Source organism: Entelurus aequoreus, linkage group LG27, assembly GCF_033978785.1.
Source record: "Entelurus aequoreus isolate RoL-2023_Sb linkage group LG27, RoL_Eaeq_v1.1, whole genome shotgun sequence".
NCBI lineage: Eukaryota > Metazoa > Chordata > Actinopteri > Syngnathiformes > Syngnathidae > Entelurus > Entelurus aequoreus.
In genome coordinates, this window is record NC_084757.1 from 17790083 (window position 1) to 17804303 (window position 14221).

General features: G+C 37.4%; 1 protein-coding gene across 11 annotated transcripts in view; it reads left to right on the plus strand.

Annotated features, from left to right (window-relative positions):
• ncanb (neurocan b) overlaps positions 1 to 14221 on the plus strand; it is a 567283-nt gene that overhangs the window by 81837 nt on the left and 471225 nt on the right. For 7 of the 11 annotated variants that reach the window (XM_062039087.1, XM_062039076.1, XM_062039079.1 and 4 more), the window contains exon 3: positions 7367 to 7574. The exons of 1 other annotated variant lie outside the window; for it this stretch is intronic. Coding sequence is in view for 5 of the 10 variants with exons in the window: in XM_062039076.1 (XP_061895060.1) it covers positions 7367 to 7574 (208 nt within the window). In the remaining 5 variants the exon portion in view is untranslated. The remainder of the gene's footprint in view (positions 1 to 7366; positions 7575 to 14221) is intronic. 3 more of the 11 variants (XM_062039081.1, XM_062039082.1, XM_062039080.1) reach the window with 1 other exon arrangement.

Here is a 14221-nt window from a genome sequence, read left to right on the forward strand (position 1 = left end):
TATATCCTCTTGAAAATGAGAGTTGAGAACGCGAAATGGACATTCAGTGCCTTTTATCTCCACGACAATACATCGGCGAAATGCTTTAGCTACGAGCTAACGTGACCTCCACCTACGCCAGCCAGCCCTCATTTGCTCATCAACACCCGTGCTCACCTGCGTTCCAGCGATCGGCAGAAGGACGAAGGACTTCACCCGATGCGTTTGGCGGCCCGGAGACGTAGGAAGTCAAGGTGAAGTCGGCGGCTAGCGCGGCTAGCGCGGCTAGCGCGGCTAGCGCGGCTAGCGCGGCTAGCGCTCCAACAAAGTCCTCCTGGTTGTGTTGCTGTAGTCCGCTGCTAATACACTGATCCCACCTACAACTGTCTTCTTTGCAGCCTTCATTGTTCATTAAAAAAATTGCAAAAGATGTCCAGAATACTGTGGAATTATGAAATGAAAACAGAGCTTTTTGTATAGGATTCTACGGGGTACCATAACTTCTGTTACTCGGACTTCGTCACGCGCATACGTCATCATACCGCGATGTTTCAGCCGGATATTTCCCGGGAATTTTAAAATGTCACTTTATAAGTTAACCCGGCCGTATTGGCATGTGTTGCAATGTTAAGATTTCATCATTGATATATAAACTATCAGACTGCGTGGTCGGTAGTAGTGGCTTTCAGTAGGCCTTTAATGGTACAATGTGTTTGCTCATTGGCTCAGAAGGCTAATTGATGATTAGAAAACCCTTGTGCAATCATGTTCACACATCTGAAAACAGTTTAGCTCGTTACAGAAGCTACAAAACTGACCTTCCTTTGAGCAGGTTGAGTTTCTGGAGCATCACATTTGTGGGGTCAATTAAACGCTCAAAATGGCCAGAAAAAGAGAACGTTCATCTGAAACTCGGAAGTCTATTCTTGTTCTTAGAAATGAAGGCTATTCCACAAAATTGTTTGGGTGACCCCAAACTTTTGAATGTTAGTGTATATACACATATATATATATATGTATACACGTGTATATATATATATATATATATATATATATATATATATATATATATATATATATATATATATATATATATATATATATATATATATATATATATACACAGAAAACCCTGTGTATATATATATATATATATATATATATATATATATATATATATACATATATATATATATATATATATATATATATATATATATATATATATATACACAGGGTTTTCTGGAGCAGAGGCAGCATATCGCAATGTTTGATTTTTCATTTAATCCGAGATATAACCGCGGACAGCGTTCTTTAAAATTTAAGAGGACAGCGGCGGTTTTTAAGGAAATAAGGGCGAAAGGCTCCCAGCACCGCAAAGCAAATGTGACTCCAGGTTCTCTGCAGCCTGTTTTTGTCGCAGGCATGCAGCGACAGATAAGAGTCACTAAACACGCGTACAGTCTCCAATAACACCAAATATAGATGCTAGAGTTTTTGCAAGCTGTTTTTAATAAAGAAATAGTGCAAAAAAAGGATTGGAGAAATCTCTAGACACAAACAAATTCTCAAAGTAATTTGTACAATAAGCGGCAACAATTGAAAAATTTTGCAAAACTATATTATCTAATAAAAAAAATATGTTATTACTATAATTAATAACAGAATTGTTTTAAATGTGTGTATACATAATTGTTTCCCTTTTTAAAGAAAATATATGCGTCCTAATGTGATGGCATCATATTGACCGCGCCCCTAACCACGCCCCCACTGCCACAGGTCTATTGGCAATCTCTGGAAAACCCTGGAGTATTTTTGAATATGTGACAGAATCTCATCGGGACCTGATAGTGGTCTCATTTTTGAGGCTTCCTCCTCCCAATATGCCTCCTCCAGCGTGCAAGTCAACCACAGTAATTAAAGGATTGGGTCACCCTTTTTTAATTACTATTTAATCTAATTCTTGAATGTAATCTTTCTAATTACTGCATTGTATATGTCTATTGTGTGTTAGCCACTTAAGTGCAATCTTACATATATAAAATACATGTAAATTATTTAGTCCTTCCTGACAACATCCCTATAGAATGAAAATAAAACTGACTCGCTAAACCAACAGAAAACACTTGCAACAAGCCAGAAATTTCCTTGAAGCAAACAACTCGGTGGGAACAAACATGCATGTCTCCCCTCATGGGGGATCATTATATACTTTCTACGCTACAAAGCGCTGCCTTGCTCTGAATGTATGACATCATTGCTTTTTGCTGTCTTTTAAGAGGAAACATGGTATTTTCACTCGCCCCTTTCTTACTGTTATAACTAGAGATGTCCGATAATATCGGTCTGCCGATATTATCGGCCGATAAATGCGTTAAAATGTAATATCGGAAATTATCGGTATCGTTTTTTTTTATTATCAGTATCGTTTTTTTAATTTTTTTGTTTATTTTTTTATTTTTATTAAATCCACATAAAAAACACAATTACACTTACAATTAGTGCACCAACCCAAAAAACCTCCCTCCCCCATTTACACTCATTCACACAAAAGGGTTGTTTCTTTCTGTTATTAATATTCTGGTTCCTACATTATATATCAATATATATCAATACAGTCTGCAAGGGATACAGTCCGTAAGCACACATGATTGTGCGTGCTGCTGGTCCACTAATAATACTAACCTTTAACAGTTAATGTTACAAATTTTCATTCATTACTAGTTTCTATGTAACTGTTTTTATATTGTTTTACTTTCTTTTTTATTCAAGAATTTTTTTTTAATTTATTCATCTTATTTTATTTTATAACATTTTTAAAAAAGTACCTTTTCTTCAACATACCTGGTTGTCCAAATTAGGCATAATAATGTGTTAATTCCACGACTGTATATATCGGTTGATATCGGTATCGGTTGATATCGGTATCGGTAATTAAAGAGTTGGACAATATCGGAATATCGGATATCGGCAAAAAGCCATTATCGGACATCCCTAGTTATAACATATTGGTGGTAAACAAATGACTACTCCCTTGTGATTGTCAACATGTTTTTAATTAGTGTCATGGTCACATTGATAAAACACCCTTCTCTCTTTAACAACAACAACAACAACAAAAAACATGTTCCTCATACATTTAGTAATGTATATTGTTAATTGTCGAACAAATGTTAAGAGAAGTTAACCATGAAAAAATGCAAAATAGCATATTTTAGCATGGAGTATCCCAATATATTGGAGAGCAATTTCATTGGCATTGTTGGACAATTCTAGAATACACCAAGTGTTATATGAAATTGCTCCTTTTAATACAAAACCCAAAACCAGTGAAGTTGGCACGTTGTGTAAATCGTAAATAAAACAGAATACAATGATTTGCAAATACTTTTCAACTTATATTATTCATATTATTATTATTATAATATATTATCATATATATTATTATATTACATTTCCACTTTGCATCAGTCCATCTTAGATGAGCTCAGGCCCAGCAAAGCCGGCGGCGTTTCTGGGTGTTGTTGATAAAAGGCTCTCTGAACCTTAGGATGACACCGTAGATGGTGAAATCCCTAAATTCCTTGCAATAGCTCGTTGAGAAATGTTGTTCTTAAACTGTTGGACAATTTGCTCACGCGTTTGTACACAAAGTGGTGAACCTCGCCCCATCCTTGTTTGTGAATGATAGCACATTTCATGGAAGCTGCTTTTTATACCCAATCATGGCACCCACCTTTTCCCAATTAGCCATTACACCTGTGGGATGTTCCAAATAAGTGTTTGATGAGCATTCCTCAACTTTCTCAGTCTTTTTTGCCACGTGTGCCAGCTTTTTTTAAACAAATTCCAAATGAGCTAATATTTGCAAAAAAATTAAAAAAGTTTACCAGTTCGAACATTAAATATCTTGTCTTTTCAGTCTATTCAATAAGTTGAAAATAATTTGCAAATTATTGTATTCTATTTTTATTTACGATTTACACAACGTGCCAACTTCACTGCTTTTGGGTTTTGTATATTGTTAACTGTCGAACAAATGTAAAAAGAAGTTAACCACTGTAAAATGCAAACTATCATATTTTAGCATACAGTATCCCAATATATTGGACAGCCATTTCATTGGCATTGTTGGACGATTCTAGCATACACCAAGTGTTCTATGAAATTGCTCCTTTTAATATATTTTATGCTTTTTAAACAAAACATGTCTACCCTAGCTTTGTGTTTTGATTACAAAACAAATTTAGGGCAATATATAATAATCATTTAGACGAGTAACTAAATTATTCGATTTGTATTGTATTCCAAGTGACAATAACAATCAATCAAGCTTTATTGCAGACTCCAACGACCAAGTAGACATACAATCACATACAGTATATAAAACAAACAAACAAACAAACAAAAAAAATACAGTATAAAAGGCATTATCACATAATATTAAAACGGTTCTTGTGCATATTCAGTAAAAGGCATCTAATAAATAAATAAAAGCAGCAATAAAATGAATAATATATATATATATATATATATATATATATATATATATATATATATATATATATATATATATATATATATATATATATATATATATATATATATATATATATATATATATACTTTAAAAATGTGTATACACATTCTATAAAAGGCCATATTTCCATATATACGATTGGTACCTAACAGTGTCATGATCCACTTCCCGGATCATGTTTGTTTAGTTTTCGATTCCCCCACATCCTGTTTTGAGCACCCCTGGGTTTGTGTTTGAGTTGCCATGACTGCAGATTGTTTTCACCTGCTTCTGATTAGTTTTCGGGACGCTCACCTGCTCCTGGGCACTAATCAGAGAGCTATTTATTCCTTCTGTTCACCACACTCAGCCTGGTTTCCTTGTTTGCTTCCATGCAACAGTTACGTTGGCATACTAGTTCCTATGCGTGTTACCTTTTTGGATTCCTGTGCTAAGTTTTGCCTTAGTTCCCCGTGCAATCAGCACGTGTCTTTTTTGTTTGTACCCGGTGGGATTTATGAGGAATAAATCATTTTCCTTACCTGCATTTTGCTTCCGGAGTTTCCGTCTACATCCTGGGAGAACGACCCACGTCGAAACATGCGACCCAACTGTAACAAACAGAACTACATCTAGGATTGGTTATTGTCATGGCCCGAGCGCACCCCAGTGTGCAGTTAACTGTGCACTGCGCTGGGCGCACCTCAAAGAGCGCGTCGCCGCGCACCACTCCGTCTGCAGCAAGCGACTGCATTCAATCACCAATCAATCAGACTCTACACACCTGTCGCTGATGAGCTCTCCTGTCTTCTTAAGCCAGCGCAACCTGCTATTCTGTACCAAAACGTAGCGACCTGTCCTGTACACATCCTACCATCGTTCCCTCGTCACGAGCTGTGTGTCTCGTCTCCCCGTGTTCCCTCTGGTTCCCTGGCTGCATCTTGGATCTGGACCTCGCGCCTGCACACTGACTTTGACTCCTCGCTATTGCCCCCGACTTCCTGCCTGTCTCACGGACCTCCAAGCTTGTCTTGCCCCCCCCCCTTGGACTTCCGCACCTCGCTCCGGGTAACACTCTTCAGTTAATCTCCACACATAGTCGCACACATACACATTTGGATTAGTCTCACACTGCATACTTTTGTAAATATTAGGGGTTTGGGGAAAAATCGATTCGAATTCGAATCGCGATTCTCACGTTGTGCGATTCAGAATCGATTTTCATTTTCTTAAAATCGATTTAAAAAAAAAAAAAATTATTATTATTTATTTATTTTAATTAATCAATCCAACAAAATAATACACAGCAATACCATAACAATGCAATCCAATTCCAAAACCAAACCCGACCCAGCAACACTCAGAACTGCAATAAACAGAGCAATTGAGAGGACACACAAACACGACACAGAACAAACCAAAAGTAGTGAAACAAAAATGAATATTATCAACAACAGTATCAATATTAGTTACAATTTCAACATAGCAGTGATTAAAAATCTCTCATTGACATTATCGTTAGACATTTATAAAAAAAAAAAAGAACAATAGTGTCACAGTGGCTTACACTTGCATCGCATCTCATAAGCTTGACAACACACTGTGTCCAATATTTAAGATAAAATAAGTCATATTTTTGGTTCATTTAATAGTTAAAACAAATGTACATTATTGCAATCAGTTGATAAAACATTGTCCTTTACAATTATAAAAGCTTTTTACAAAAATCTACTACTCTGCTCGCATGTCAGCAGACTGGGGTAGATCCTGCTGAAATCCTATGTATTGAATGAATAGAGAATTGTTTTGAACCGGGAAAAAAATCGTTTTTGAATCGAGAATCGTGTTGAATTGAAAAAAATAATCGATTTTGAATCGAATCGTGACCCCAAGAATCGATATTGAATCGAATCGTGGGATACCCAAAGATTCACAGCCCTAGTAAATATATATAAATAATAAATAGAGCTAGAACGACGTCCCTCCTGTCTGTGCCGTCTTCTTCCCCTGTACACATAACCGTTAATATAGTAAGATCATTCTCGGACCCCTGCAGTCTACATGTACATTTAAACAACAATTCAGCCCCGAGTTGAAAATGGACCCCAAGCCAGACTTTGGACATCCCTGCCCTACTTGTTTCTATTATTAGAATTGTATCTGGATATTCTGCATTATAACAGTTATACATTTTTTTTTGGTAACACTTTAGTAATATTCACCATTAATTATTTGCTTATTAACATGCAAATTAGTAACATATTGGCTATTAATTAGTCATTATTAAGTACTTATTAAGTACTTATTAATGCCTCATTCTGCATGGCCTTATTATACAACCAGTAAGCCATTAACTAAGAGTCTTCCCTAACCCTAACCTTAACCCCGACCCTGACCCTAACCCTTACCCTAACCCTAAACCCTAACCCTATGTTAATAAGCAACTAATTAATGGTTCATATGTTCCCCATACTAAAGTGTTACCTTTTTTTCATATTGCTCAGCATCATTCAGCCTTCATTAGCATTTTTCGGGGCGCTAAAAGCATATTAATAACAGCAAGCAAGCAGGGCTCCCTGCCATTATCACCCTTCATCACAGTATTATACCCGAACAGGAACAATTACTGAAGTGGTATTATTATTGAATGCATGCAGGATGTTCTGATCATGTGCCTCCACCTTGCTTCTGAGCACCCCCATACCATCATTCTTCTCCTCCTCCTCCTCCTCCTCCTCCTCCTATTGCTCATTAGAATACTGCAGAGCGCTCTTTTGTTCAGTAGCGCTCAGCTGCTGGAGAGGTGAACACCGCTCCGGAGCTTATCCGCTCATCCATTGACTCTCCTCTTCCTCTTACTACCCCCAGAGACGGACGGACGCCACTCGGGAGGAAAAAAAGGTGTCGCCGTGTTTTTACCCCACTTGCTTTTGCCGACTTTTTTTTTCTCTCTTCATAATCACATTGTTGGATGCTTCAGCTGCCGGTTTGTGGCTCTCTACCATCTGCACTGCATCGTAAGGCTGCCGGAGCTTCACATACATTCCTCCGGACTGGAGCTCACCTCCGCCAGAAGGTGAGTTTACTCAAAAGTTTTTGTCAGAAGGGTTATCTACACTTAAGGGGGTCACCTCCAAGGGTTCTCATTGTATCCCTGTGGGTTGAGTTTTTTCTTGCCCTGATGTGGGATGTCGTTGTGGCTTGTGCAGCCCTTTGAGACACTTCTGATTAAGGGCTATATAAGTAAACTTTGATTGATTGATTAAGATGCAGAACAATTATTTATTATTATTTACAGTTATTTACACTATACAGATGATGCACATGGTTAGAATCGTGGTGGATTGCAGAGTTCTCTTCACAGAGTTATGAATGTGATTGGATTTTTTTGGAAAGCCATTGCAAAAATCCTTTTTAAAAATGTGCTTCGTAGAGTTTAAATAGTCTAAGTTATTCCCATAGTCGTCAAGTGAATGAGCTCCTATTAATCATGCTGTCCACTGCTGGCTATACCTCATTATCAGTTCAGTTTAAAAAAAAAAAACTGGAACCTGATACAGTATTCCCACTCTGAGGCTTCACATGAGGCGTTCAGGAACACTGGAATGTTTTGGCTTTGCTACAATCACCCGTTGGTCTAAAGCAGGGGTGTCCAAACTTTTTCCACTGAGGGCCGCACATTGAAAAATAAAAGCTAGCAGGGGCCATTTTGATATTTTTTATTTTAAAAACCAATGCAATATATGTATAAAAAATATACATTTAGGCTTCCACTCAGGCTTGATCCCGGAGACCCCAAAGGGTTTTGGTCCAAAAAATATAAAAAATGTGTCATTATTCAGTGTTATTATTTGTGTTATTATTCAAGTTTTTAAATCTCTAGATCAACATTAGGTCTATCTGTCAATATAACATTTTTTAAAGATTTAAATTGTAGGCTCTTTTTGTCAAAGAAAACCCTTTTTTTTTAAATGAAAAAAACACTAAATATGCAATATTTTCACCCAATAACATTTTTAAGTGGGATATTTGAGATTATATAATAATTGGAGCCTTAAAAAGGTCAATAACTCATAACACCATTGATTTTAATTCATTATTATTTTTTGAGCAATGACACTTAAAAACTAATCACACTAAAATTGTAGGGGATCCAAAAGGGTCCTACTCATTAAAGTGTTAAAAAATAAATTATAATTTTTTTTTTTTACTGTTTACTTTTAACACAATAATCTCTAAATCAACTTCAGATCTATCTGTCAATTATAAGTTTTATTGTTGTTTATGTTTTTTGTTTGTTCGTTTTAGGCCCTTTTTTTAAAAAAACAGCTCGTTTTTATACATGGCAAACACAAAATATGCAACATTTTCCCCAAAAAATATCTCAAAATATTTAATGTGACGTAATTGGAGCCTTGAATAGGTCAATAATTCATAATGACATTGATTTTGATTCATTATTATTTTTTAAAGAAAGAAACAACCTACATGGCAGCTTTATGAGATTAGAGTAAACATTGCTACATTTTCTTGTTACATTTCACCTGTTTGCTCTTTAAAAACCACTTTTAATGTTTTTTATTTTTTTCAATCGTATTTTTAAAATGTGCCGTGGGCCGTTAAAAAATGACCTGCGGGCCGCAATTGGCCCCCGGGCCGCACTTTGGACACCCCTGGTCTAAAGAAAGAGACTTGGTTGTTACGTGTGTACAGGGGAAGAAGACCGCACAGACAGCAAGGACGTTGTTTAGCTCTGTTTATTTTATATTTACAATAGAATGGAGTGTGAAACGAATCAAAATGTGTGTGTGTGTGACTATGTGTAGAGATTAGATGTAGTGTGTTACTGGGAGTGTTGAGCGTGGTGCGGAAGTCCAAGGGGGCAAGACCTGCTCGGAGGTCCGTGAGCAGGCATGAGGTCGAGAGCAGCAGAGAGGCGTCAAAGTCTGTGTCCAGGCGGGAGGTCGAGATTCGAGATCCAAAATGCAGTCAGGGAACCAGAGGGAACACGGGGAGACGAGACACAGCTTCTGACGCGGGGAACCAAGGTATGCTGCTGGAAGGCGACAAGGGGGGACACGAGACAAATGAACACGAAGGGGGAGAAACACAGAGAGAGAGTATGCATTAGTGACGGGTCCGGCAACACCGATGCATCGGCGCATGCGTCGAGCTCATAGAGCGAAACCCTGTGTCGGTGCGCGTACCGCTTTTAGAAAGTCACGTGACCGATCATGAGCTGTTTTGGTCGCGTGACCGATACGCGAACTGTGTCGCACGCCCGCCTCCTCTGTGCCCTGTGAGCAACGTTCCCTCTAAGGTGTGCGCCTGCGCAATTGCGCACTGCTCAAGCGTCCTCTGCGCACAGCAAATATATGCCGCGCACCAAATCAAACCCATCTGAATTCTAAACAAAATAAACACATTTATTCTGTGTAATTTTGCAATGCAACTCTGAGTGACAGTGACAACAAGCGGCCCTAACAGTGTTCGTCAACACCGTTCAATTGAACACCGTTCAATTATTGTAACGTCTATTGAGATGCTTCGAGGACAGGAATTATATTAATCACTTTATTGAGCAAAACTGTTTATATTCGGCCATAACCACACCAAAAATATGAGTAAAAAACTTATATCTCGAAAAACTAGTCATTTTCTGCCGTACAAACCAGGCCAAAACCAACTTGTCATCTGTCACCAACTCGCATACCACTAAGCCACTGGTGCGTTTATGGCCACACAAAAAGTCGGACAACTCATACCCCACACAAAGTTACACTATGACTCCTCAGTCATACGTGTGCTTATTCTACTGTCATTTATTATTAATGTTAATTTATTGATATTAATCATGGAATGCTGTTACTAGAGAAAGTTACATGAATGCACACGTCATCCTATGCTTACATTTCATTGTGCAACATGAGGATGTTTAAGGGGAACTAAATGTGATCTCTGAAAGGGGTACAAATGATTTCCAAAGCAGGACCCCCACCCAGACATATTGTACAATACTAATCCATAGCTTATGAAAACAAGATTTCTTTTATTTTCATTACAAGTGGGCCAAATCACTAATATTACAAAATAATCTCATGAAAATTACTCCTCTCCTTTGAGTGTTATTATAAAAGATTGGTTTGAGACAGGTGTGCTGCTGGTATTGCCACGTGTGATGTTGCTCACATGTGATCCTCTGAATGCTCAGGGAGTTTTTGTGTTTGCTCACACACATGAACAATTAGAGGGAACATTGCCTGTGATCGGGTCTTTTCTACAGCTGGAGAAATAATAACTAAGAGAAATCACCTAAAATTGAATATGTTGTAAAAACTTTTTTTTTTTTATAAAAATGTGTAACAAAAAAATTTAAAAAAATTCCCAGTCCACAAGCATCCTCACTTACAACACGTTCTCTTAGTTTTCCATGTTATGATACATGTTCACATTATTTATTGACTGTATCTAAAAAAGATAAAAATATATTTTTATTTAAATGAAGATATTAAATAATAATCCTAAATGAAATACAATGACTTGGTTCATATTATTGTATATACTAGGTCATAAAATCAGTGTCAGTTGAGTCGGTCCATAGGTTGCCTGTAGGGATTTTTAATGTCCAGCAGATGTCAGTATTTAGCGACACAGTATCGACACAGTATCAATACAGTTTTGCAATGTGTCGAAACGCTTCATGGCACCTCATCAACCCATCACTAGACTATGCATAGAGCTTGATGAGTCGGTTTACTGTACTGGAACAGATCGCTACCTTCTGGCCCGGAACACAGGTTTGCACTGGCTTAAGAAGGCATGGAAGCTCATCAGCGACAGGTGTCTAGATTGCTGATTGAGCCGATTGAATGCAGCCGCCTGCTGCAGCCGGAGTGGCGCGCGCCTGGCACGCTCTTGGAGGTGTGCCGAGTGCAGTGCACAGATGAATGCGTACTGGGGTGCGCCCGGGCCGTGACAGAGGTGTGGTTTTATAAGTACAGTATGTGTCAATGAGAGGAGATTTTATGACTTTTCTTAATTTAAATACATGCTATAGTGTAATTTTATTGTTATAGTTTTATTGTATGTTTTTTGTATCTCTTTTTTTTAGGTAGCCAGGGACTACAGACGGAAATTAGCTATTTAGCTATAATCTGGTGCAGAACATTTGTCTTTGAGTTTAATGTTTCTGTGCATTGTCCCTTCAAATAAAGACTAAACTAAACTAAAAGCATTTCGAGCAAACTTTTAAGAAAAAGTAGGAAAAACTATAACGACACACAAAGTCTCATTCAAGATGATGATGAGCGTTAAATTCAACTTTATACATTTATAGGGAAGAAACTTGGAACTTTCCACCAAAAGTTCAGGAACCTCTGGTTCCTGGATCTAAAGGTTCCTGTAGAAGTGTGTGGTTTGTGTTTCCACAATATTTTACAGTTCAGGGTAGTTTTAACAAATCAGGCTGATGACGTATGCAGTAGTGCAGGGGTGTCAAACCTACGGTTGATGAGTTTGCCAAGTATTAAAATGAGCTGCATTGTTTTAAATAAAATAAACTGCTGTTCTAAATGTGTCCACTGGATGTCACAATAGCAATTCTGTTAAGCGTGGCTGCGGCTCCTTTCCCTCGACCCCAATGAAACTTAAAAAACCTGCCGTTCTAAGTCTTCTGCTTCGAACACATCGTTATTTGGCACCCTTACTCCCCATAATGTCTCTTTCAAAAACGAGAAAACGTAACCCTTTTGAATAGTTTTTACCTCCCGTTTCTTACGGTTTGTTGAGTTAGCACTGGCTTGATGCGTGGACATGACAAAGGAGGTATTTGATACCTAGAAGAGTTTACATGTTGTGTTTTTTGGTCAATCCCAGAAAGACTCTGACTTAAAGTTTAATCCTGGCTTTGTAGATACACTGAGACCAAGTCTAAGCTCATTGTGTTTTTGAAGCTGCACCAATTTCCTCAGAATTTTTATAACAAACTTGAAGTGTTTTGTCCTGAGGATTAGTTGTGATTTGTAGGTTTTCAGAATATGCTTTTTCTTTTTTTGGCCAGAGTAAAACAAAGAAAACAACCTGGAGTTGTCTTTATTTTTACGTTATCATGCCATGATTTTACCATTACTGCCCACTTGGGCATAGATTTTGACCTCCCTGGAGTAGTGTTTACTGTCATGTCTGTTGATCATTTTTTTGTTTAGTTATGTTCTGCTTGGTTTTTGGACACTTTTTAGTTCCTGCTTTCACTCCCTTGCCTTGTCACCATAGCAACCATTAGTTTCACCTGTTTCACATTTTGAGTCACGCACCTGTTTTCAGTAATCATGTCACTATTATTTAAACCGATAGTTGCCAGGAAGTCAGCCTGGCGACATTACCTCTGCTCACTTCATGCCCTTCTACTTCTGATACTCATGCCTGTTCATAGTTATGCTTCTTGCCATGCCACCTAAGTTTTGTTTTTTCATGTCACAGTTAGCGAGTTTGCTTCATGTTCATAGTTTCTGCCTTTGTGCAAGTTTTTGTTTCATTAGCCAAGTTTTTGTACTTCCACGTTGTGTGCGCCTTTTGTTCTTTTTTTATAGTAATAATAAAATATGTCCTTACCTTGAAGGTAGAAAAGCGCTATACAAGTATAACCCATTTATCATTTATCATTTACCTTCACGCCTTGCCCGCTCCAACTTTCCATTGCATTCCGGGAAAACAAAACACCCTTAGTCCCCTTCTTGTCAGTTTACTATATTTCCATACTGATACCATGTAAATAAGCAGACAATATTAGGGCACAGTTTGAACATGTTTCAACCGATTCAAACCATTCCACCTTCAACATACTGTATTCCACTCATCTTAGAAATTGAAACTATCCATTTTCCAAGTTCAAACAAATTCCAGGATTTTCCAGAATTCCTGGTTTTTCAAAGCCCTATTTCCACACTTTTTTCTGGCGACTACTCATTCCACATTTTTTGACGCATTTCAACCGTTCCACCGTCAAAACATTCCTCTTAATCAGGACAACAAAAATGAAGTTGTTTTTGAACTGGAAAAATTCCCAGTTTTCCCGAAATTCCAGGAATACCGTAATACCATTTTTAAATTCAAAATGTTACTCCTTCAACATTTCTCAACACATTTGAAAAATTCCAACACCAACAATTTCAACTCATTCAGACCATTCAAGTTTTTTTTACAATTTTCAAAAAATTCCCGCATTTCCCAAAATTCCCCAATTTTTGGGAAATTCCTATTGACATCAATGGGACAATCTTTAAAGTTCCACAATTCTTCTTACATTCAAACTACATTCTGTCAGCATTTCAATTCAATTTCAACATTGGAGCATTCACAAGCAATTCCTTCAGGAATTGCCTCGTCTATTTATTTTTACAATCTGTCCTTTCTAATCCATTTTCTACCGCTTGTTACTCTCTGTGTCTCCTAGCCGCTCAGGCAAATCATATTGTCTAAAAATGCTTTTTCCCATCGATAACGTGACATCATCAGCAAAGTGCACGCTCTTTCAGTTAATTAGTGTGCAAGGAATATATATATATGTATATAACCCCTGCTATAAAAGAGGGAACACACAAACACACAATGGATAAAAAACAAACAAACAAAAAACCTGACACCGTACATTTGTGTACGTAAGGAACCTGCAAACATGAAATATTACTTAAAACATATTTTTGTTTGTTTGTTTTTTATCTGCTT